Source organism: Acipenser ruthenus, chromosome 7 (assembly GCF_902713425.1).
Source record: "Acipenser ruthenus chromosome 7, fAciRut3.2 maternal haplotype, whole genome shotgun sequence".
Lineage (NCBI taxonomy): Eukaryota > Metazoa > Chordata > Actinopteri > Acipenseriformes > Acipenseridae > Acipenser > Acipenser ruthenus.
The window spans coordinates 1,023,534-1,050,926 of NC_081195.1; the positions used below are offsets into that span (position 1 = coordinate 1,023,534).

General features: G+C 39.5%; 1 protein-coding gene across 28 annotated transcripts in view; it reads left to right on the top strand.

Moving 5' to 3' along the window:
- Nucleotides 1-1,990: 1,990 nt before the first annotated feature.
- Nucleotides 1,991-27,393, top strand: part of LOC117415467 (actin-binding LIM protein 1-like) — a 99,387-nt gene continuing 73,984 nt past the window's right edge. For 24 of the 28 annotated variants that reach the window (XM_059026028.1, XM_059026034.1, XM_059026026.1 and 21 more), the window contains exon 1: nucleotides 24,145-24,464. In XM_059026028.1, the coding sequence (XP_058882011.1) occupies nucleotides 24,215-24,464 (250 nt within the window). In that variant the 5' untranslated portion in view covers nucleotides 24,145-24,214. Of the gene's footprint in view, nucleotides 2,570-20,504; nucleotides 20,625-24,144; nucleotides 24,465-27,393 lie in introns of those variants that run through there. The other 4 variants (XM_059026039.1, XM_059026037.1, XM_059026031.1 and 1 more) reach the window with 3 other exon arrangements.

Here is a 27,393-nt window from a genome sequence, read left to right on the forward strand (position 1 = left end):
TTAACATGTTATGCAGTCATTCAGGGTGGTTCACAGTACTGTTGCTCCTATATTAAAATTACAATAATACTAATCTCTATGCTCTAACTGGCTGCAATCTTCAAGGTCTTTATTGTTTTTTTAGTTCCTAATTTTCACTGAGAGGTCACAATGTCACTAAAGAAGACACTCTGCATTCTGCCCATAGCATTTCATAAAAGCAATGAAGGAAGAGGGTAAACCAGATTAGAAGAGATGGAGGGTATGATAGTATCTTTTTTAGTGCTAGCAGTTTCTGTCTGAACCATTAGATGGCGCTGCAATATAGCCTTTAAAAAGCCAGTCAAATCTAGAGCTTGCAACGTTTTTATTTCAATGTATAATTGTCTATTAATACTCTGAAGGCTAGCAGCAAGTGGCAGTTATTTTTCTTTATTATGTTATTTTATCAAGGCGCTCCATCACAACCTCTGCTTGAATTCATGGAACTGGAAGAAGCCTTCTCATGCATATAATGTGATGTGGATGCTTGGTTGTGTTGGGTGGTAAAATCATTTTTGGAGGGTGTGAGAGTTCCTTTCACACAGAGAACTGCATTGAACATCATGCGGCTAAACTACAAGGCTGCTCGGCTTCACTGCGCTGCTCTGTGATGTGATTGGCTGTGGTACTGGTACTGCTTGCTTGTAATACTGCACTTGTAATAGCAAGGAGGTAATAGTCTAATAAACCTGAAGCTAATTTGCCAACCAGTCAAGACTCACGTTGCTGGAATAGAGGGAAAGACAATGTTCCTTCAGGGATAGAGGTTTTAACATGCCAGACCACATACAAAACAACTCACCTTGTCAAACACATTCACTGTGACAGGTCTCAAAGTCTTCAACTACTTTACTACAGTTTACCTATTAACTAAACAACTCACCTTGTCAAACACATTCACTGTGACAGGTCTCAGAGTATTGAACTACTTTACTACAGTTTACCTATTAACTAAACAACTCACCTTGTCAAACACATTCACTGTGACATGTCTCAGAGTATTGAACTACTTTACTTTACTCTTTATCTATTAAACCTGGGATAGAAGAGACCTCCCTGACCTTTGATGTTCTGTCTGATATAATTTGGCACATTCCTAGGGTTGACACCTAGTTCCAAACTATGGAAAACATTGGGAGTCTGACAGATCAGCAATCTTCTTTTTAAAATTCTTAAAATATCTGACTTGGGCAAGAGGGAGGTCTCAGGGTGAAACGTTGATTTGGGTACCGTAATGTCAAAGAAAAGAAAAGAAAAGAAAAAATATATATATACAATGAAAATGTCACAATTGATTAACTTGTGGGTCTATTCTACACTCTTAGAACAAATGTGTTAAATGTAACACAGTTCTGAGTTCATTATTGAGTTGTGGTTTGTTAGACACTATAGGAAGCAGTTGCTTTATAAGGAAGATACCTTCAAAAAGCACCCTGTTATACAAAACAGCTACAGCAAATGACAGGTCGTTTATGACCTAGAGCAGTTAGCTGTTAGTTTATTGACCACAAAATGGGTTAAAGCAAAATGTATTTAGCTGGTGCTGAACTCAGTATGCACATATGTGTGTATCACAGACTGCTACCAAGCATCCCTGTGTGAACCTATATAGCCTGCTGCCAGTATGCATATGCACTAGCTGTTCATGTGCTAAAGTTCACCTGTTTGATTGCTTTCCACACGATTAATATGAATGACTTTCAAGTTGTGAGCCAGTGTAAAATAATGTAACTGTAAATCCAATACGGAAATACAGTGCAATACAGAATACAGGCAGGTTATGTGACTGCGCATTCATCTGGAGCATCCTCTTCTGTGTAAGAAGCCAATAGGAGCCCCTCTTGTTCTGTTAGTTGAAATGAATGGGTCCATCAGATGAGTCTCACCTGCTGCAAACCCCATACGCAATGCTGCACGACCTACTGCTTTCCGATCTGCAGTCGTAGTGCATTTCCGTGAGGAAGGCAGGAGATATGTAACACATTACAGCCTATACCTATTCAGTGCCATGGAGTTGCTTTTGGAGCATGTGTGGTCATTTAACATGGCTACCATATGCTATACATTTTCACTTCAATACGGCTACAATATGCGATACATTTTAGGTGCGCGCCTCACATCTTTCACAGCGCGTTTTTGCGTGCGCATCTTTGAGTCTCACTCCCATCATATGACCACAGCATATAAAATATGAATGAAGCGAACATTAATGTTTTATTATTTACTGTGCAATTTAATTGCATATAAAGAAAGGAACCAGTCAGTTATCACTGCCGAAGAGGACACGCCCAACTCTGTGCCGTCTATTTCTGTATTGGCTGGATTTTTTTTTACTGTGTTATTATTGTCTATGGACCTTTTGGCAGAGTGCCTTGCTTTCCACCCATTACCGAAGCAAGGACGAGCAGAAAAGGGTATCCGTGATCAGGGATCTACTACAGCAAGCGACAAACATACCTGGATCCGAGATAGAGCTTGAAAAAACGGCAGAATTGAAACCAGGGACGCAGAGGGAAATTAATTGCTTTTCTAGACATGTCGGCAAGAGGTAAATGTGCAAGCCTTCACATGCGGCAGTGTGCCTTGCTTTTTTCACTACTGCAGTCAAGGGCGCTGGAACTAGGGGTGCTGGGGTGCGGCTTTGCATGGCTTCCATCATATACAGGGGTTACAGTTTTGTTCAATGGATTTCAGCACCCCCACTTTAAAAATGGTTCCAGTGCCACTCTGACTGTAGTAGAGAGCTCGTCTCCCGTAGGTTTGGTTTACAAAGCGCAGGCAGAACAGGTTAATGTGTCAGTTGAGTTGCTGTAGCGGTAAAACTTCATTATGAGGGTGCTGAATGGGGTATGAAGGTGATGTATGTCAAGGTGTGATTGTATTGGCATGTTTTCAGCGTACCTGACAGTGTTTGAATTTTTTGAGACGGATGGTAAAACGTGTTCGGCTGATTTTTTTCAGTGCCAGTCACTTAAAAAGCCGATTTTAGCTGCGCTTCTAAGGTGCTTTGTTGTGCTGTGTGTTTTTTCAGATTCACAAAGACAGATATATATTTTTGTAGTTTATAAAGAGGGTTTAATAATATGTTCGCTGTCCACGGTGACCATTTCAAAATAATAATAATAATAATAATAATAATAATAATAATAATAATAATAATAATAATAATAAAATAAAAAACTGTTTAAGAATGCCTGCGATCAGCATACAGTTTAATTGTAAAGGGTTTATACGCTTATATGGTGGATTTGGGTCTTGATTAGTTACTTGCAAAACTCAAATTAAACCGGACTATCAGTTATCATTTTTTTATATTGTGTTTAACAGGATTGAACCCTTGAGATAGACGCACATCTCATTTAACACAGAGAATGCACCGGACAGTAATGCTGGACAAATGGAGTAAACAGACGCAATATTTTAATGAAAAAGTGAAAAACGCGATTGAGTCAGACTGCAGTTTTTAATCAATGACAGTTTTACTTATAAACTACATTGAACCTTTTTACTGTTTTAACATGTCTGTCGGCAGCTGTCCACTGTTTTTTTTTAAATTTATTTATTTAATGCTACAGCTTGACAACATGGGATCTAAACTGTAGTATAGCTGGGCTTAAAAAAAAAAAAAAGTAGGATCACTTTGGTTAACCCAGTATTCTTGATGTAGTAGTAGTAATAATAATAATAATAATAATAATAATAATAATAATAACAATAATAATAATAAAGTAACTGTATCAATAATATGCATATACTGTATCTAAAGCCTTCTTTTCTTACTTAATCACATTTGACCTTGACACCAACTTTTTGGCTGGGAAAGAGCATTCTTCTAGTCTCTTATGATTGGCTGGGAGAGAATCTCATTAATAATGTATGAAAGGCCTCTCTCAAACATCTCGATAGTGTTTAAATTGGCCCAGGTTCATAGTTCCTAGTGAGCTGTTTTCTGTCTTATGAAATCAGGATGATGAAAGCTTTCAAGACTGTCTTTCAGAAAAGGCAAACCTCCCTCGACTTTTCATAACACTGTTCCAATATGTATGACCTATTTTAACTTTGTGAACGTGTATCTGAAATGAACATACTGAAGGGCCCTCGTCAATAAATGTGCGCTTTTGGAAGACCAATGTTACGGCTAGGTGTTGTTCGTGGTTGTGTATGTAATTGCATGATCAGGTTGGCTGGTCTGGTGGCATTGTCTGGCTGAAGGTTAAAGCTAGGTGTAGTTCTTGGTTGTGTATGTAATTGCATGATCAGGTTGGCTGGTCTGGTGGCATTGTCTGGCTGAAGGTTAAAGCTAGGTGTTGTTCTTGGTTGTGTATGTAATTGCATGATCAGGTTGGCTGGTCTGGTGGCATTATCTGGCTGAAGGTTAAAGCTAGGTGTTGTTCTTGGTTGTGTATGTAATTGCATGATCAGGTTGTCTGGTCTGGTGGCATTGTCTGGCTGAAGGTTAAAGCTAGGTGTTGTTCTTGGTTGTGTATGTAATTGCATGATCAGGTTGGCTGGTCTGGTGGCATTGTCTGGCTGAAGGTTAAAGCTAGGTGTTGTTCTTGGTTGTGTATGTAATTGCATGATCAGGATGGCGGGTCTGTGGCATTGTCTGGCTGTCACTGTGGTAAACACTTCTGAAGTGCTGTCATGCTTGTGCCATGTGACAGCTTCTGTTTATCACTACAGATAAGGTACAGTGAAGGAGAAATATCTTTTTAGCAGCTTATTCACCATCATTTTGTAGCAGCAGTTTAAAGCTTATGCAGTTGTTGAGAACTTGGTTGAATTTCCCGAATTGCCATCTGACTAATTAAACCGACTTGTACAATATATGTGACAAACCACCCTGCAATCAGGATTTCTTTTAAGGATTCTTCCAAGACCTTGTCATGTTGGTATTGGGTAATGCATGCTCACACATCCTAGCTGTTTGTATGATACAGTTTATTATAATTATGATGTTTTGCTCAATGAAGAGTCTGTAGAATGCTTTCAAAACTGGATTTAAAAAAACTTTGTGGTAAAATGATATTTTTTTGGAGGCACTACTGTTATGGAATTGTGTATTTTTTATTTAACTTGCACCTGTTTAAAAGCGGGGAATTATAATAAATATACAGGAAACTATACCACCTACTAAAGCTTTTCAATCTGATACATTTGCATTCTGATTGGTTAATATTGTGTTTTATTGAATTACAAAAAGTACAAATACAGGGTCCATTCAAGAAAAATGCTTTGATTTACCGTATATAAGCAGAACCAGACTGTTTATATAACCTAACTATTATCTCAGCTGGTGTCTGTTTTGTGGGTTGGCATTGTACCGTGAAACCCTGTGTTAAACTTCAAAATAACTTTGTGTTTGGGCTATTTTTACGGGGATAATGACAAATGTTGGTTGGTACTGTGTATTTAGAGAGAGTTTTATACATACAGAATATAAGAAATGTTCAGCATAATATATGTAAGTACACAATTGTATCAGAAAAGGGTTAGGTTTGGAGTTATAGTGCAAAAAATGGACACATTAAGTACATGCATAATAACATTGTAATTATGTGTAAGTACACATATATTTACTAAATAACTACTATGTAAATACACAGTAATTAGAGACACCATGTAAATTATTACCACATTTTTAATGATCAACACCTTTGGGTTTTCTTTGGCTTTAATGATAGTAAGTGTTCACAACAGCGGTGGTATACTGTAGCTAAGTATTTGTAAAAATAGAGGTAGTTGTCACCCAGACTGAGATTGAATATGTTATCAGTTTTCACCATGCTGTATGTAACCGCAGTGCACGAGTGTTTATATAGTCTTGTAGATATGCTTGTACAACCCCACAGATGCCTGCCCTACAGTGACCCCTACCTTTATTGGTTAAAATCCAAAGGCCAGATGATAGCACTTTTATGTCTCATTGCTTTACTATCTTTCTTAACCAATATATCTTGGAAAATAGGTTTGAGTTTGTTGCTTTCACTGAAACTTGGCAGTCTCCTGGAGATTTCTCCTCCTTGCATCTGGCTACACCTCCTAACTACTCTTTTCTTGACAAACCTTGTAATTCAGGAAGGGGTGGTGGAACTGCTGTCATTTTTAAATCCTCCTGTGCTGCTGCTGCACTATCTTTGAACAGCTATTCTTCTTTTGAATATCTTGCAGTGAAATTTGCATTTCCATTATGTTTTAATCTTGTGGTACTTCATTGTCCACCTAAAGTTAATTCTACTTTTATCCTGATTTCTCAAATTGTTTAACTGTGCTTCATTTGCTTACCACTAGACTCATCATCATGGATGACTTCAGTCTTCACATAGACTCCCCCACTTATCCACCATTTGCTTCTTTTCTCAACATGTTCGATCCCCAACTCATAACTGTGGCCATATTTTAGATCTTGTACTAACCTCTGGTCAAGTTCTTGACCTCCATGTCAATGACATTGCTGTATTTGACCACTACCTTGTTTCAACTGATCTTAATTTACTAAGTACATCTACTCCCAAGAACAACAACTTCTCTGTCTCATACTGCTCTAAACATTGCCTTGGTGCCGATCTGACTAATCTGATCTCTACATCTGCTCTAGTCGGGCCTCTTCCTGTATTGGGGATGATGGCGTTGATCTTTTATAACAATTCTCTTACAAACATCTTGGACACTGGGGCACCTTTACGATCTAGATTAATTAGTTCTGATCTTTACTCCCCCTGGTTTACTTCTCAGCTCCATGAAGTAAAAGCTCAGGGTTGTCGAATTGAGTGTAAGTGGCGATCTACTGGTCTTTTGGTCCATAAAGCAATGTGGAAAGAACACACACACAACTATGTTTTTGCCCTTTCTGAGGCGCGGCGTTACTTTACTACTCTAAGATTATCAGGGAAGGTCGTAACAATCCAAGAACACTATTTAAATGTTCTCCTGGGTTCAAATACTGCCCCAAATACACCATCTTCTTTTAGTGCTACCGACTTTGCTTCCTCCTTCAAGGAAAAGGTTGACTCCATTATAAGTTCCTTTTCTAATTCTGGAACTTACACTTGTCCTCCCTCCTCAGTGTTGTCTAATACACCAAAGCTTATCCATTTGTCCTGTACTAACCCAGATGAGATTCGTGACTTGGTTACTAAATCTAAGCCCACAACCTGTTCCCTTGACCCATGGTCTTCAAAACTGATTCAGCGCTATGGGAAGGATCTTGCTCCGCCCTTAACTCATATTATTATGACTCATATGGTCACGTTCCTTCTGTTCTCAAGACTGCAATAGTTACCCCTGTCCTAAAAGTCTTCTCTTGGATCCTTTCACTGTGCTGGGGCTCAGAGATTTGCACAACAGTGCCAGCCTAACTAAAGAGGCAGATCACTAGATGATCAGTATACTGGCAAACATATATATATATATATATATATATATATATATATATATATATATATATATATATATATATATATATGTATGTATGTATGTATGTATATATATATATATATATATATATATATATATATATATATATATATATATATAATAAGAACATAAGAAAGTTTACAAACGAGAGGAGGCCATTCAGCCCATCTTGCTTGTTTGGTTGTTAGTAGCTTATTGATCCCAGAATCTCATCAAGCAGCTTCTTGAAGGATCCCAGGGTGTCAGCTTCAACAACATTACTGGGGAGTTGGTTCCAGACCCTCACAATTCTCTGTGTAAAAAAGTGCCTCCTATTTTCTGTTCTGAATGCCCCTTTATCTAATCTCCATTTGTGCCCCCTGGTCCTTGTTTCTTTTTTTCTTTAATGTGGATACATTCTCTCTCCCTGAAAAGTGTACCATTTGAAAGCTAAATGTGTCCTCTGGGGTCCAAAAAAAATCATTGATTTAAATCATTTTTTCATTTACTATCTATTTTATATGGTTTCTCAAGGAAAATAAATCAAAAGTATGTTTTAAAAACCATTTATTAACACAAACATCTTAAACACTTACTGTCTATAAAGTAAAACTCTTAGGGCTGTATTCTGATCACAGCGTAATTGCGAGTGCAACTGCGAACGGCGCTTGCCCCCGATTCTGTGGCGCATAAATGGAGCGAAGACGTAAAAAAAAATCCTGCACTGAAATGGTATTCTGAAGACATCTCCTGCCCCGTTATAGAGCACCTGCCCCATCATTAACATATTCACCCAAGCGATTCTGATGACAGTGCAGTGGGGTCCAATAGACAATTGAGCTCTGTGTTAAGATGCGCTGAAACCAGGTTTATTTAGTGGTGCAATCAGGAACTTTAACTATTGAACACACTATAAAAAGCAAAGTAGTCCTAAGGAACAACTGCGTGTGTTTGGACTGACACAGAGAGGCAATCAAAGAAAGAAAAGTAAAATAAAAGAATGACTGGGATGAGAGAGGGGGATTTTTCTCTGGCGTATTCCATCTCTAAATTCTTGTAGTTCACATATTGTAGTTCACATTTAGAGGATGCCACAAAGATAAATAATTTGTTTTATTTATGTATTCATTTAAGATTGAGTAATTTAATTTGTAACTATTCACAAACCACCATTTCAAACATCTTTAAATTTACAGTTTGGAGGTACCGTAGAGCTACAACTACAGTACTACAAAAAAAATTCCATAATTAAAAAAATTAAATAAAATAAAAAAAAAATTATATATAAAAAAATCTGATTTAAATCAAATAAATCAGATTTTTTAGAAACCCTGGGGTCCACTCTGTACAGACCCCTGCTCTCCTGCTTGTTCGGCTGTTTCTCTCTCGTTGAAACAGTTGCTGGTGTGAAACAGGCTGAGCTCACCAGTGAATAGAGCTATTCTGCAGTCTAAATGCAGATGGGTTTAATTGTTGTCTTTTACACTAAGGGGGTCTGATTCCATCAGGAAGTTCTTTCTCTGTTAATTGTTGCTCTCATCAGCGTGGCTTTGGCAGACCATACTGAAGCATTCCTGTCACTCAGACCTAGCTAATGGTTCTGACAGCATAATGAGGCCGAACGTGCGTCAAAATGAACAGTTACAGTTTTGCCTCAAAAATGTTTTGTTGTACAAAAGGTATCTTTAGGATATGATTCACCGTTCTGAGTTTTTAAAAGAGCGATAAAATATAACTTATAAAACAACTGGTAAAAGAACTGAGACCAAAATAAACCTCTTTCATGTATTATGGGATCTACAGTCATTGTCTTACACAGACAAGATGAATAAGCCTGATTCGTGTATTCTGGGATCTACAGTCATTGTCTTACACAGATAAGATGAATAAGCCTGATTCGTGTATTCTGGGACCTGCAGTCATTGTCTTACACAGACAAGATGAATAAGCCTGATTCGTGTATTCTGGGACCTGCAGTCATTGTCTTACACAGACAAGATGAATAAGCCTGATTCGTGTATTCTGGGATCTACAGTCATTGTCTTACACAGATAAGATGCTGTGAAAGATGCTGGGTTTGACCTTCTCTACTTCATTTTAACAGATTTCTTTGAAAGTGAACAACTAAATACATACATAACTGTATTTGTACAAAATGTAAACCGAGAGATCACTGATTCTGCTCCTACTTGGAGAAGGGCTAAAATAGAGGACTGAACTAGTCCTCCGTTTCTGATTCCCAATTTTACTTCAAGCTCAACAGGAATAACAGCTGTAGCTAACTCTGTAAGCCCTGTTCAACCCCAGAGGCTTGGCCTGCTATTCGGTGACCTTGACCTGGTCTGTCTTAGTTTACCTGCGTGATAACGACATCCAACGCTTACTTCATTGGGCAGATAAGGAACATGAAGGAAAGGCGGACAGAGAAAGGGGAAAGCATCATGTTAGTACACACTCCAGATCGTAAATGAAAGTGAGTCAAGGGAGGCATCGGAGTTTGTGTTAGAAAGACAAGCTGATCCTGAAGCTAAGATGTTGCAAAGAGACTTTTTATACACTGAGCATATGACAGTGTGGCAGTCTGCTTCCAGTTAAATAGAAACAGGCACCTGGACAGCAGAGCTGCAAAGGTAGACAGGTACAGTGCCTTACTCTACTCTGTTAACCGGGAACTCACAGAAAGGAACATGTGCCACTTATCCTTATTCTTCTCTTTAGGAATTTCTATCAGACGATACCTGTCTTTCTGTTCTCTTGACATTTTATGATTGTTAACTTACAATCGACTTTATATCTGTACAATACTTGTCTTCAGTTGTTTTTTTTTGTGGCAGTTTTCATGCAGTATTTGCGACTCCTACGTATGTGGGGAGTTTTATGTAAGTGTTTGTGACCAGTTTGTTTCTGTGGACCTGAAATCTGAGTCATGCTGGGATTGCTGCACAGGTCAGCAGTTGCATTGTAGAATGTGTCTGGTGGGGGTGGTCTGTGCTGTGGGGGGTAGCATCCTCCTCAAATGAAGTCTGTTCTGATTCAAATGCACTTGAGTTTAGTAACGCAGCCAGGTCTACTTGCCTGGAGGTACCACACAATATGACACAGATATCACCTTTTCTGCACCTACAGTACAGTAGGACAGGATAATCATTAGATTATTCTTGTTCAGGGGTCTGGGTGATGGTCTCAGGCATGATTTATAGAAACAGGAGGATAAAAAACAAACTTTGCCCTATTTTTGTAATTGCCAGATGTCTTGGATCATAATGTACTGTATATATTTACGTGGTTGAATTTTAAGCGAGTGAGAAAGCTGTCCTTTCACATGCTGGCAGTTGATCACATAAACATACCAGGTCTCACGTATCCACACCAGAAACTGCTGCTATGATCATTTTTATCAGTGTGCATTCTGGAATGCTGTATTGAAGAGCTACCTGTCAAAGGTGATTACCCTGATGAATTCCTCCATGTGTGTATCAGTAAATTTCCCAAGGCTACCAGTCTCTAAAGACATTTTAAAGGGCTCCTTTAGCTGTTGTTACAAGCAGGTCTTACTGTAATGATTTGGCCTGTATTGCACAGATTTTCAGATGGGCTTTCTGTTTAATACTGCAATGAAATTTGCAGACAAAGAGGTTTTAACAGTTAAGGCAAGTGACATCAAACAACGTCTCTGCTTTTTTAACATCAGCGCTCAGTATTTGCCATTCTCCTTGTCATTGTCTTTCCAGTTCAGTTGTATTTTAGAACCTCAGTTAACAAACGCCCCTTACTCTGCTTTGTTTGACCTAGTTGTGTTTTTCCTCTATGGTGCTTCCTGAGAAAACAACAACGATACAGGTGTGCAGGTTTTGTACTCATTTCTGTTTCCACTGATGGCACCTGTTTATAAATGCCTGGGTTTTGACATCTTCTACTTTTGCATGTAAAGGCTGTTGCAGCAAGATGTTTTTGTTTGTTTTGGAGCGGCTTGCAAGCCAATCATATTCCTTGCAGTTTAAACCTCTGAAGATGAAAAGGAACTCTTGCAAGCACTGGATGTATCCTGTGACTGGTATAGTACATTGACATCCTTTTAGAGGTGATATCTCTCAATCTACAGATTCAGCAGATTTTCTCTCCCAACGTGCTTGGGAATCGCAGGGGAAAAAGCAGAGCCAGAGCTTGTTATGATTTCCCTATTGTTAATGTCCCCAGCTAGCACACACCACAAACACAAATACTACAGAAGCAGTTCCGTTTATTATTGTGGCTTGCTGTTTTCCAGTACGGAAGCATCATGGAGGTGTTAGATAACATAATCCGAAGTGTATGACTTATGCATGTAAATGGTTGGCTGGAATGGATCATTAGAAAGAACATGGAGGCACAGTGAGAGCCCCAGGTTACCGAACATTACTTACACAGCTTCAAAAGATATCCAACTCAAACAAGCATGTCTGTATTTGAAGAAAAATATAATACTACAATGCTTGGCCCCTAAAGTCAAAGATTGACGTCAGTTAATTTTTTTTTGTTTGGAACGTAATTTTTTAAAATTATACTAATGGTATTGGTCCTCCCAAATTAGGCCTTCAAAAGTTCTTCAAAACTGACATTTTTATAACCTGCCCTGGAACCCTTTTCTACATCAGATGTTTATGCATCAGCAACCACAAGTGGAGGGAACTCCTCCCCAGGATTTGGTCCACTTTAGCTGGAATGACCTTGTATGGATTTATCTATTGATCAGATAATGGCATCGCCCTTCTATGTTTTACAAGCTAACTACTAGGATATCAGTGCTGAATTGCACATAGCTCCACATGTTACAAATGCAGAGGGACTCAAGAAAACCAATCTAATAATACATGACTTACATATTGTATTTGTTTATGATGGTTCACACGGTATGTCTTGCGAGACATGACCTTCTCATGTGACCAATACAAAGTCCAGAGAGCATCCTCATTGCACAAAATAATACACATTAGCACAACAGAGAAACCGGTTCTGTTTTACTGTGATATATGGTGCGTTGTACAGTATATTGAGCTGAAAGCACATAAGATTTCTCATTTCTCAAGACTTTTCTTACTACAAAATATCTTAACATATAAAAACAATCCTGGCTAAATGTATTTTACCACTAAAAAGCAGCAGTAAGCTCTTCAGCTGAATACAAAATATAATTTATTCTGCATGAGAACGAGTTCCAGTTCAGAAAAGTGCAGAGGAAAGGAAATATTTAGGGAATGTTTCAGAGTATTATTTCATAAACCACTGCATGACACATTAATTCATTTACTTGTTAACCTGGTATTAATATTATTCTACAACTTTCTCCTGCGATAACCCCAATCTGGCTCCACACTTATCTTAGCAAACAAATCGTAATATGGTTAGGTTACCAGGCAACCAGTGGTTTAGATCAGCTGACACTATAAAGGGGTGAAAAGCCACACTGTATAATTGAAACCATATGAATCGTAAATATAAAAAAGATTTGTTTTGACTGGAAACTTTAGCGCTGCCATCAAAGAATGTTAGTGCAGCTTCCTTTACATAATTTATAATATGCAGAATTTCCAGTGGCCACTTAAAAACAGCTTACATTATACAGTTTGAAATGTGGGGAATCCTGAACAATGAATACATAAATAAGCCCTACATCTTTCAGCTTTATTTGGTAAAGTAGTATTCATTCTGAAATCATTTTTTAAAACACGCCCTGTTCTTAAGTCAAAGAACGCAACCCCAGTTGTCTCTAGAATCTTGAAATCTTAATGACTTGTATTCAAAATGCCCAGGCATTGAAGCTGACTTTCTGAGTCATGTATGACTACCTGGGCTATTGTATTAGTCCATAATAACAGACTAATGAAAGACAATGCCTGGCAGCAAAGTGAAATTACTGAGCTACAGTATAGGACAATTATAAAGTTCAATATTAGAGGAAGGAACCACAGAACACAGTGGTTAAAAACATATCACAATGCTAGGGAAAGGTAAACATATTAAAATGGTGCTTGTTAATGCAGTTTGCTGTTGAGCATTTGTCGTGCTGCACCTGCTGCATCAACCACAGAATGTATCAGAATGGCTGAGGTGTTTGCCAGCCGTTCTGGGGCTTCTCCATTGCACCACAATAGCTTCCTTTGTCTGGATTGAGCTGACATTCATGTTAACCATGCATTGAATGCAGCATGCTGGTATTCATTAAAACAGAGTTTGCTTGAGTTTGTTTTCATGCTCTATTTCTTCGTTGTTAACTTACATTATACACATATATAATACATCAATAAGTGTTTAAATACTTCTCATTAGGACTAAAACATTGAGGTTTTAAACCAAGACCAACTCACATGTGTAATCGGAGTGAGCTGGGGATGGGTGCTGTCTGCTCTGGTGCAGTGTCTACACTACTTGCAAGTCTTTATCTATTACCATCATTGTTTCTTGTGAGCCCGCAGTCTCTTGCTGCTATTTTGAGATGCACTCTTAATCCTATGAGAAATTCAATGATTTGCTTTGGAATCCCATCTGAAACAACAGCGGCAGAGGGACAAACCAACGTGAAGTCTGGGTTGCATCAAAACACAGAGATGAACGACTTTTACCTGTGCTTCACCTCGATTTCAATACCTGTGGTGTGGGGTCTGTGTGGATGCTTCTTCCTGCCCAGTACATCCTATTCGGTTTCAGGATTTAGGTATTCATCCACACTTTCAGCATCATTAGCAGGTGCTGATGAACTGTCCTAATACTGGGGCTTCCTAATTTTCTAAACGCCATCTTGAAATATAATCATTCCAGAGCCATCAGGGAAGATGAGAAATGTTCTGTGCTATACATTACCTAAAATGTGTGTGTGTGTGTGTGTGTGCGTGCGTGTGTGTGCGCGTGTGCTTGTGTGTGTGCGTGTGTGTGCATAGATAGATAGATAGATAGATAGATAGATAGATAGATAGATAGATAGATAGATATTGCTAAGAATTTTGGTGTTGATTCATAGGCTTCTGGCATTCTGTAATGATCTTTGTAGCGTTAAGACAATTTTACAATATACCATCTTTATTTGTAGAAGAAATCATTTTAATGGATTTCAAAACGTGAATACTCCTAAATTTAAAGAAAAATGTTTATATATTATTTCATTTGTCTGCATATTTTCATGATTTCTCACAATCTACTTCCCATAATGCCCACAGGTTTAAGAATAGTGATAATAATCAGCTACTTGGCACTGGTATGGCCACATCGAGATTCTGATTGAATAATAAGGGTACAGTAATTCATTTTGAATAATCCAGTGAGCTGTAATTATTATTATTATTATTATTATTATTTATTTCTTAGCAGACGCCCTTATCCAGGGCGACTTACAATTGTTACAAGATATCACATTATACATTATTTCACATATCACATTATTTTTACATACAATTACCCATTTATACAGTTGGGTTTTTACTGGAGCAATCTAGGTAAAGTACCTTGCTCAAGGGTACAACAGCAGTGTCCCCCACTGGGGATTGAACCCACAACCCTCTGGTCAAGAGTCCAGAGCCCTAACCACTACTCCACACTGCTGGATATGTAATGTGTTACATATCCAGCAGGTGGCAGTGTTTCACTTTTTTGTGCCCAGTTGTTGAGCTATGGGAAAGGCCATCAGTATGGGCGTCCTGTTCAGGATTCCTGGCTCTTCATCCTTCACTCATTTCACCCAATCACATTCCCTATTGGATCTATCCTTCTGATTCCCAGACTCTCCATTTACATACGTTATCAAGAGCACCATATGTCAATCTACTACTCAGCCCCTGTCTAAGACAGATAGTCCCTGTTCTGGGTTTACATTTGTGTTCCTACTGTAAGCACACAGAGTAACACCAGATGACACTGATACACAATCTTCTACAGTAAGTCAGTCTTGACTAATTGCCTGGGGTAGTATTGTATCAAGCTAATCATTAGTGATGTGTTACTCCTGCTTTTAAAAAACGTTCTATTGACAAGTTTATCTTAATGAATAGGATGAGTCTGTTAAAGCAGGGTCCCATTTGACCAGCAAAACACTTGACACTGCAACGGATAAAAGGGTCCTCTAATCTAAGAAAACCAGGAGTCTAATTTCTTGCAATGTTTTGTCTGTTTCTCTCTTTAGTCTGAGTACCAGCTCTGTGAGACTGCTCATTGCAGCTGGTGTGAGTCCCCTCATCTCAGTACAGTGGCATGCCATGCAGATTGGAACCCCAATGTGTTTCTGCTCTGTGAGACTGCTCATTGCAGCTGGTGTGAGTCCCGTCATCTCAGTACAGTGGCATGCCATGCAGATTGGAACCCCAATGTGTTTCTGCTCTGTGAGACTGCTCATTGCAGCTGGTTTGAGTCCCCTCATCTCAGTACAGTGGCATGCCATGCAGATTGGAACCCCAATGTGTTTCTGCTCTGTGAGACTGCTCATTGCTGCTGGTTTGAGTCCCCTCATCTCAGTACAGTGGCATGCCATGCAGATTGGAACCCCAATGTGTTTCTGCTCTGTGAGACTGATCATTGCAGCTGGTGTGAGTCCCCTCATCTCAGTACAGTGGCATGCCATGCAGATTGGAACCCCAATGTGTTTCTGCTTTTGTGTATTAAGAGTAGATTTTGTATTAAGAGTAGATTTTGTATTAACAGTAGATTTTGTATTAACAGTAGATTTTGTATTAAGAGTAGATTTTGCATTAACAGTAGATTTTGTATTAACAGTATTTTTTGGCACTTTGGGAGCTGTGCACTGGAAACTGTACTTGTTGCATTCCTCCTCACCAAAGAACAGCCCCCAGTGACTGACCAGGTTCATTCCAGTTCTGCTCTTATAATCAGGGCCAGCGGAGAGTCATGGAGTTTTCTGGGCTTGTTATATAATGAGAAAAACAGAAGAGCAGCACTGTGTTTGGCTGCAAGTCAAGGAATGTTTAAAACCCAGGATGAAGGGAGGGACACAGCATGGAATCACCAGGAGGAAACTAATTGCCATTGCATCGTATAGTATTGGGATAGAACAGACTTAATGAGCGTTTGTAGAGTCATAGAGTAAATTAAACACAGAATAAAAAAGAGCAAAAGTATACACACTGAATAATTCAATGTGCAAAAGTCTCACATTCAGGAGTTACAATATATATCGATGTTATGAGCATCAACAATTTACTCAAAGCCTCCACTAGTGTTTTCTACGATTATAACAACTTTGACTGTTATCAATACAGCTTAGTTTGGGTGTGAAGAAACCAAGCTTGTCATTTAGCAATCTTTAATTCACATTGATCACAATTTTGAAAAACGTGTGATCACAACAACTCCAAGTAAACTATACATGAGTAGCTAATATGAAGTGTTGTAGTAGCTAATCCATCACATTTACCCAGTGGTTCTCAACAAGGGGGGCGCGAGAAGTGTCCAAAAAAAAAAAAAAAAGAAAACTTTTTTTTTTAAATGTATACGTGACATGACGTTTTGTAGATGGAGCGGGTTGATTCTATGGTAGTATTAAAGCAGGTTGATTCTATGGTAGTATAAGCAGTGTACATGCACTGGAGAAGCTACCTCACACTGCTGACTAACACTGTAAATTCGAGGACTGCATTGTTCAAATGTAACATAGTGTATTGTTCTGTATTGTTTTATTTCAAGATGACTCATGGGTAGTAAAGGAGTTGGATAGATAGAACAGCTGAAAAATCCCTGACTTTAGGAAGCAATAAACTGTTTGCCAGATGCTGTACCATATGTTTAGATACGGACAATTGCTGTGCTAGTCAGCACCTGTGAATGCTAGTAATTGTGTTAGATATTGAAAAAAATAAAAATAAATTCTAACCTAGAAGAAGAATGCCTTTTTGTGGTGTGTGTTCAGTATGTGCACTGCTTGTCTATAGAAAGGGTTGTACAGAGAACTGAATTCTCATTTATAGAAACTCTATCTCAAAAACGACATGCTATGTAAAGTCTACAAATCCCAGCTTTGCAAACATGCCCTTCTATGTGATGTACCGTTAGATAGTAGTGATTGTGTTATGGGTGTATTGTGGTGTGTGTGTGTGTGTGTGTGTGTGTGTGTGTGTGTGTGTGTGTGTGTGTGTGTGTGTGTGTGTGTGTGTGCGCGCGTGTGTTTGTATGCATAGTAAGGAGCTGTATGGAAAGCCCAGTACTCATTTTAAAGATACTGTATACATAAACTAGTTATCGTTTCACACCGATGCAGTGAACATCCCTGCTGGTCTTATTCATGTCAATGATATATTTCTAAATTGACTGACACATTTGTAAGCATCCATCTAACATTAACATTCTGACTGTTTTATTTTGCTTATGTTTGAGTTTGCATGATGTTTTTTGCATTTGTAAACCAGATGGCAAATCGCATTATAGTAACCTGCAGAAATAATACAAACAATTAGAGAACAAAATGCCTTCTTAGCAGGTTATTAAGCAGGTTGAAAAGCAAAAAGTTCTGGTTTTGATACTGCATCTGTACAAACAAGTCACTTGCATGCATGCTGTGTGTATTTCCTATGCCTTCTCACTCATCTGCTTGTGGGGATAGGCAATGGACTTGTGCTGCTATTGTAAACCAATTCACTGCTGACCCTACACTAGGTATTTCATTGATTCTGCATGTCTCTAAAACTACAACCAACAACAAGCAGACAGCCACCTTGACTCAGTGGTGCCAGAGATCTGCATTTTTTCTGTCTGTCATTTTCACCATTCTGGTTACAGCAAAGCTTGTGGATGAGATGAATTGACGGAGGCTGTAACCGCAGCATAGATGCCATTGTCAGCTGGTGTGTAACTGTATGTAGTGCATGCTCCAGAGTGCCAGGGTAATATATTAGCACTTTATATTGTGTTGACCCAGCAAGGGACCTGAACTGGCAAACATGACAAGTTCCCAGGGCTTCAGATTGAGGAGTTAGCATGCAGGCTGAGGAGCTGGAGGTTGGTGCTGGTAAAACAAAGGAGTTATATTTCCCTTTTACCATATCTGTTGGTATTAAAACATTTGCTAACACTTTACATTAAGTGTCTCTAATTACTGTGTAATTACATAGTAGTTACTTAGTAAATACATGTGTGCTTACACATCATTACAATGTTATAATGTATAGTCACAATGCACTTAACGTGTAAATCTTTTTGCACGATATATGCAAGTACACAATTGCATCAGAAAAGGGTTAGAGTTAGGGTTAGGGGGGTTAAGGTTAGGGTACCTCCCCTGCGTTAAAGCCTTGTTTCTCAAAAACTGAGGCAGTGACTTCCTGTTTGTAGGTTTATATAATGTAAATCCTGCATGCTAAATAAAGTAGGGAGCTGACCGTGACATTCACCTTTCACCTGATATGGCTTCCATATTGATTTTGTGAACAGGAAGGCATTGGCTGAAAGGTTTGTTTATGTGACATTTCTTAAAGCGGTTGACCACAGAACTATAATTGCAGGTACCCCAGAGGATCATGGGAAGGCCCGGGAGCATGTTTTGTTTTCGTTTTTTTCACAGCTGCTCCAGTCCTATCTCTCACTAATTCCCATTTCCGTATATAGTCAGACGATGCATTTTATTTTTTAATGATAAGGAATCAGAATAACTGAACTGACTCTTGATTGTGTTTGGTTTACTTGTGAGAACATAAACATGTTTTTTTTCCTTGAGCAAATATGTCAAAACATATTCTTGAGTTTTCTTTATTTTTAAAACATTATGAGTGAAGTGGTGCAAATGCTGTCCTGAAACCTTGCCCTGCTGTTACCAGCTGCTTTAAGAATTGATCTTCTGAAAATATTCAGCCCTTCTGCATAGATTAGCTGTTCCCTGGAATACCTTATTAGTAATGAGTTTGTATTTTTACATTAAGTGTCAAATATCAGACGTGAATAGCTATGATTTTGAGATTGTGCAGCAGCAACTCTGCATCTGTACTCCTCACTCGGTTCCATACCAGGTGTGTCTCCGTACTCCTCGCTCGGTTCCAGTACCAGGTGTGTCTCCGTACTCCTCGCTCAGTACCAGCACCAGGTGTGTCTCTGTACTCCCCGCTCAGTACCAGTACCAGGTGTGTCTCCGTACTCCTCACTCGGTTCCAGCACCAGGTGTGTCTCTGTACTCCCCGCTCAGTACCAGTACCAGGTGTGTCTCCGTACTCCTCACTCAGTTCCAGCACCAGGTGTGTCTCTGTACTCCCCGCTCAGTACCAGTACCAGGTGTGTCTCCGTACTCCTCGCTCAGTACCAGTACCAGGTGTGTCTCCGTACTCCACGCTCGGTTCCAGTACCAGGTGTGTCTCTGTACTCCCCGCTCAGTACCAGTACCAGATGTGTGTGTGTGTGTGGATAGGGTGGGTTTTCTAGTAGCATAGCATGGGGACTTTCTAAGTGACCACCTGGGATTTACCATGTGTGATATGAGTCTTACCTATATTTCTCCTTGGCCTAAGTGGTGCAGATAGTGTAAATAGCTGTGTCTGAGTCTGCCTCTGCTTCTGCAGCACAGGGAAGAGGGAGGCTTCAAGCTGTAATATTCACATTTTGCAGCAACAACGTTTATTAAGCCATGTGGAAACTGTGGACGTGACCTTTTAAAAAGCTTTACAATACATACAAACAATAAGGACTTCAGCTACACAATAATTAGTAAACCGGTTACTGAGATGTACAAGTACCGTACATTTTACATAAATTCACCTAATTGCAAGGATTCTAACCATTTATACAGCAGGGCGTGGCTGAAGCACAGCCAAGGTCACACAGCTAGCCAGTGTCTGAGCTGAAATTCAAACCCCACGTCTCCTTGCATGTGTCTTTTGCACTAACCACCAAACCCATCCACTGTTCTGATTAGACAGGACCCCACCCATATACTGCATTAGTGATCCACTTGTTGCACTGCAGCAGGACTGTCTGAGCAGAACTGAACAGTAACCCGAGCTAACTGAGCGGCATCAAAACAAATAAGATAAGTGCTTAAGAGGTGGCCTTGGGCGCCGGATCTCGGACTCAGCAGTTTTTTATGTGCTGTCTGAATTATTGATGGAGCTGGAGTGAAAAAGCCTTGCTTTCCTGGCTCGTCTGCTCCAGCCTGTATCCAGTGATGGGAGAGAAGGGCCAGGCAGAGGAATCTCACTACGAGGGGCTGTGTCAGTATGCCCAGAAAATCACCTCCTGCTTTGGACTGGACGGTAAGGGGGATGCATACAGAAACGGGGGGTGGTTGCAAGTTTTAAACTGCTTGTTAAAGGTTTGCTGTTGCTGAAGGAGGGCTGGAGGAAGCCAGAGGCCATCTGTTGTTAAGGCTCTGGTCTCTGGACTATGCAGTCATAATTGCATGCTGTTTTATGTGAGCTGCAGGGGATACACTATGAGTTAAAACAAAACAAGGAGTGGGGTTAGGAGACGCTGCAGCTGGGTTAGGAGACGCTGCAGCTGGGTTAGGAGACGCTGCAGCTGGGTTAGGAGATGCTGCAGCTGGGTTAGGAGACTCTGCAGCTGGGTTAGGAGACGCTGCAGCTGGGTTAGGAGACGCTGCAGTCGGATTAGGAGACACTGCAGCTGGGTTAGGAGATGCTGCAACTGGGTTAGGAGACACTGCAGCTGGGTTAGGAGACGCTGCAGCTGGGTTAGGAGACGCTGCAGTCGGATTAGGAGACACTGCAGCTGGGTTAGGAGACACTGCAGCTGGGTTAGGAGACACTGCAGCTGGGTTAGGAGATGCTGCAGCTGGGTTAGGAGACACTGCAGCTGGATTAGGAGACACTGCAGCTGGGTTAGGAGACACTGCAGCTGGGTTAGGAGACGCTGCAGCTGGGTTAGGGGACACTGCAGCTGGGTTAGGAGACACTGCAGCTGGGTTAGGAGACGCTGCAGTCGGGTTAGGAGACGCTGCAGCTGGGTTAGGGGACACTGCAGCTGGGTTAGGAGACACTGCAGCTGGGTTAGGAGACACTGCAGCTGGGTTAGGAGACACTGCAGCTGGGTTAGGAGACGCTGCAGTCGGGTTAGGAGACTGCAGTGCTCACTGTTTCTACCGATTCAGACTGTCTGCACGTTTGAATCCTGTCCTGTCTTTCAATTTATACAATGAAATATATATTCAGGCACTGTATACCGGTAGATGGGTGTGCCTAATCTGTATCAAGCCACCCTCTAACCCTTTATTTACTACAGTGTATTCTTCACAAGGCCAGTTGAGTTCTTTCATATTGTGCAGGAATACATACTGTGCAAGAGTCTGTACGTATGTAATGCGAAATGGAATTGTTCATTCCATTCCTTTGGTGCTATGCCCTTATGTTTTTAGTTTTTTTAGACTCAGATTACATAACCGCCTGCTTGCTTTTTCTTCAGCAAAGTTGTTTTTGAAGGAGTTCTATTGTGGACACAGTGTTGTAGATCAACCCTCCCACAGCTGTTTCCACATATATGGAAAGGTCACCTTCAAGTAAAAGCCCATGTTTAAAATGAAAGTACATTAATCGATGATGGGACATGTTTTATTATGCCTTTTGATTAGACAAAGCGATATCTGCTATTTTTAAAATCTAATTTCACTAGGCTGTATTCTCATTTCTGCTGTTTTGCAAAATGATGTGGGTTTTAATGCTGTTTTGTTCAAAGATTAAACAGATACTACATTATTATGATAAAAAAAAAAACATTTGGGGGTAGTTATCTCAATTATCTTTCAGCACTTATTACATTTTTACAAATAGCTACCCTAGGATAACAAATTAAATAGTTTCAGTGTCTTATTCAATAGACTTGTGTGTATATACATATGTCTGTAGTAACCCTGCAACATTTATTTCAGTTATATGTAATGACTGAAATGTCCATATTCATACAGTACTACTCAATATGGAAGACTGTAGCATGTCCACAGTGCTTATGTGCAATATGACAACTGGCAGCCAGCAAATACATTGACTGGAACTTTATGTGTGTGTTCCATTAATTGAATCAAATTATGCAATGTCTATTTAATGGTTGGCAACAGCGCAATACAATGCTTACAGCAGTATTAAAATAGTTAAAATGTTCAGCTTTTAATTTTTAGTTTTTTGAAAATGTTTTAAAAAGGCAGCAGATTTGAGCATGCTTCTGATGTTCACAGCCGCTTCCATCACTGAAAAAAACATTCAAAATAACCACAGCAACAACCCTGTTGAGAGATGGCACCCTCCAATCCCCAGCCGCATTTATAAAAAATGTTTTCTTCATTTAGCAATGATTTTTCTTTTTCAACGGGGAAGCGAACATGGAAAACAAGAAAAGTATTTTCCACATCATGCTTTTTAGTTATTTAGCTATTTCTCTAGATATGTCACCGATATATGGTTTATTCATGATGTGTTATTATTTAGATGTGAACAGATGCACAAATATATAAAATACCACACATTTCCCATATAGTTTGATCCCGTATATATAATGACTGCAGTTCTCTGTAATCTGATTCTGTTAACAAGATGTGCAACGTCTTTTCAGATTTTGAGAGTGAAAGGCGGTTGTGGGTGGTAATCCCTTTCCTCTGTGCTGGGATTAGTGATTGCTGGAAGGGCATTATATTAATGCTGATTAATGCAGATCCGATTTGTGGTTCTGGACTTCTTGTTTATTAAGCATAGCAAGGCGTACAGGATTGTGAAAAAAGGCAATTGGCTAGGCTGTGTCAATGAAAGTGGCCCTTTGATCTGCATTGGTTTGCAGGTTGCTATGGTGAGAGGACATTTAAAATGGGAAGAAAACGAGGAGTAAAATACATGAAACAAATCATATAAAATACAATCAACACAGGACAAAAGGGACAGGCATGGTTTACTGCATGGTGAATGAAGTAAAGCAGGTGTTTCAAATACCAAGACTAGAGCTTTCAACTTGGGTCTCCACAAACCCGTAGCAAGACCCCTGCTGGTATGGTATTGGTCAGTGAGCTGTGTGGGAAATTGCATGATGTTTCACTGACAAATGCAACAGTGTTTAGTGTGAGTCATATGGAGCCTACTGGTATTTAAAAATACATTGGTTTCACTTTAATTCTAATTCTGAAGGCCATGCAGAATTCTGGGATCTTGTAGTAGCTGAAGAAGGCAATGATCTCCATCATTATCTCATGTTGTAAGATCTATTTATTTATTTTTTAGACACAGGTTTGTAGTTAAACTGGTGCTAGATTACTGTACATTCTGTAAAAAATAATTTGTGTCAATTTTTATTGAAAATATTTTAAATTGTGAAGATTGTTATCTTCATGAAACATAATTTATTAACTGCAGTCTGTGCATTGGAAAATTAAAACAAATATGAAATCCTCTGATTTATACAAAGTAAGCAATACATATTAATTTTCTTATAGCTTGGATTCTAAAAAATCCAATCTGAACGACTCTGGTAAAGTCTAACAATAGACATGGAGTTTTAATTGCACAGATGTGGAGAAGCTTACTAAAAGCTCAGTTATAAAGCAATTGCAGGTTTTGAATAATCTTCTTGCAGACGGTCCCCTCCCCGGATATTAATGTTGGTACCACTCTTTTTAATATTCTGATCTGGGACTGGTCCCTATCGACTTGCATTCATTGCAAGGATTCAATGCCCTGATCACCTGACCATCTTAGAAGATAATCACTAAAAATACATCATCCTTAATCTTCTTAAGTGAACAAGAGGCAGCTTCTTGTGAGCTGAGTGCACAGTGCTGGACCATCAACAACGCACACACAGCCCCCAGCACTTGCTGTGGTTTGTAGTGGAGACCAGTTTAGTGGAGACCATGCCGTTGCTTCCCAATTTAAACAGTCTGGGAAAACTGTGTGGCTCCTCCAGAAGCACAGGCGTGATGCCAGACAAGCCGGCACGGAGGAGTTCAGTGAAGCGGATGTCTATTATTGAAGACGGGGATCTTGCTGAGGTGCTCTATCTGATTCCCAAGCAGTCTATGTTGAGGCAGCTGCCCAATCTGAATCCAAATGATTATTACCTGTGTGAACGGCTCATGGATGTTGCGATTGACCCCAGGCTGAGTAAGTATATATACAGTGTATATATATATATATATATATATATATAGGGAGAGAGAGTGAGAATGATAGAATAATAGATACTAGTGCATTAGGAGTGTAGCTTGAGTCTTCATATGAATCCCCATTAGAAACCCACGTGGAATTCTGTTTACAATGCTTTTTGGTTATTGGTATTATCATTGCCATGCTTCTTTGTGTCTCACCATATATTTACCATGCATGCAAATGCTGTGCCTAGCTATACTATGTTTTTAGCTAGAGAACATTGGACTTTTATATAGATTGTAGTCATCAACTTTCTTTAAGGAGAGCATTCATGTGCACTTGATGGTGGTTTTAAAGCAGATTTGGAGTCCAAAATTGCCTGTCATATGAATGCATTGTAGAGAATGCACCATAACACTGTCTTTTATATTGTGTTAGATGAATATCCTTCAGCCAAAGGGAATCGGCTCTGATTTGGGTTATTTTTCCAATTGCATGTTTATCACCAGTGGTTTTCCGATTCTACTAATAGTGTAAAGAAAGAAAATGTGATAACCAATGTGATGTCAAGGGATTAGACCCAATGCCACACGTTGAAGCTCCAGCCCTTTATTGCAACCACTGCACAGACAGCTGGTGGAAGGGAATCCAGTCTGTTTAACAAAGATCTGGCCCCTCCGCTCCTGTTTGTCTTTTTTCTCTTCTTGATTTTCTTGAGGGTTAAGGGACTTGAATGGCAGGGTCCATTAAATGGGCGTGTAACGGGGGGTGTTCTGTTACTGTGTGGGCAGCCGCTGAGAGGCGAGAGAGACACAGAGGGTTTGAGCTTGAAAACGCCGCTCAGGGGTCCAGGTTTTATTATTTACACAGGCAGATGTAGTGGCTGGTGGCCGTCGCTAGGATACCAGCAATGGTATAGCACTAGTGTGGAAGGATATATACAACAATGCACATAAGTACAAAAATACTAAACAAAACCAACACAGTGGATAAAAACAGCTACAAAACAAAAGCACACACAATTTGCTTTAGCAAAAGTTACACATTTTTATTTACAAACCAAACCAAACTATCTTTTATGTAGAAACTCAACCAAAAGTACACTATTTACAGGGCATGCCTCAGCTCTGCCACAGGGTGTTTTTGCAGTAACAGTTGATTGTTGGAAAACAGCATAGAATTTTGCACATGCAGGAAACTAACAACATGTAAAATATCAGAGACCATGTGGGGGAGTGTCCCGCCCCTATTTATTATTATTTGTATTATTGTTTGCGGCGCGGATAACAGCGCCGCGTATTTCTTATTATTTATAATTTAAAAACCTGTGAGGATGCGTAGCTGATCAATCACGGGTTATTAAAAATGTAATTGCTGTCTATCTGTATAACTAGCAATTTAAACTAGCAACCTTTCTTGCTACAGTAGTTTTTATAAATATTGATGCTGTTGTCAGAACAAGTTGGGAAAACATTGCACTTGCTTCAAGAGTGGGACAAAGGATTTAAAAAGGTATAAGAGACAATGAAATATGGTCTAAACACATCGATAACAAGCAAAGTACTGGTATCTCTTTGATACTCATCAATCATAAGCATGTTACTTAACATTAAAAAACACTCTCCCTGTTCTTTAAGGAACAGAGTAGGTAATGGAGCAGGTTGTGGTAGTTGCGGTCTGATTTACTCCCCACTTATACTGCATTGCTTGTAATGCTGCAGATACAATGTATAGGATGATATTCATTTCACTGCAGTGTTACAATGCCTGCATACCAAGTACCGTATTTGCATATAATTCGATTATATTTAGTAATACTTATTACAAGATGCAGCAATGATGCTGAATCAATATCAAGCTGTGAGTGCACAAAGCCCATTTGAAAAGACTATATTGGACATCGTACTGCTTACCATAGATTTGTTTTTGCTGAAGGGAAATACAAGCAACCCGGATCATGTACTGTAACTAACTGGGTGCTTCCTCATATATCAAATATCCAAACACTGCTCACAATCGATGGAAATCGAAGTGCAACAGCATAACACTAGATCAGAGATCACATGTCCATTCTTTGTTATTTATTATTTAAAAAGAACAATGTTAAAAACAAAGCAACGTTTCTGCCAGGCACCCTTCCCCAGGCTTGAAGTATCACGGTATTGCCCCTCTATTGCCAAATACTAGCAACACACGCTGAAGTAGAGATTAGACCAAAGAGGTTCCTTACCCATTCCTGTCAACCACCAATCGACTTTACCACTAATGGTAACTTCCAAGTCTTGTACATTTAAACCTGCCCCTCTCTGCAGCCCGTGTTTTTGAGTTTCCCACCTCCTTCCCAACCTGGCTGTCAAACTGTCTCTTTGTCCTGTCTGAAATACCTGTTTGGGTACCTGTGACAAACTGAATGTTGACAAAAGATTGGAATGATTTGTTGGCACTCCTATAAACCTCAAAGCTATAGCTGCAGCTAGACAGAGACTCTGTAACAATGACCTGTGCTATCTGGGGACTTCGCTAAAGTGTGCTATGCAGAGAAATGTAAGCCTGGTAGAGCAGAGATTAATACATTGAAAAAGTATTGTAATGCAATTTGTTCTTTTAGGTATCGGATTGTATTCTGGCTGCATCTCTGGAGGGTCTCACTGCAGTGCTAAATGCACAGCATCCTCTTGAGCTGTCATTGGATAGTGGATGAATGTGTCTCAAGTCTCTTATTAAAGATCTAGCAGTCCAATTACTTTATTGAAGCTTCTTCTGAAGACTGTAGGTGATGGCTGTACTTTATATATTAACTGACAGCCTCTGAAAAATCACTAAATAAAAGTATGTCTTGGAAAAGTTGTGGAATTCTACAAAATGTATTAATGTAATATTTGGCTTTCAGTCAACACAATCCATCTAATCTAATGAACAGATGTTTAATGAATTCTTTGCTATT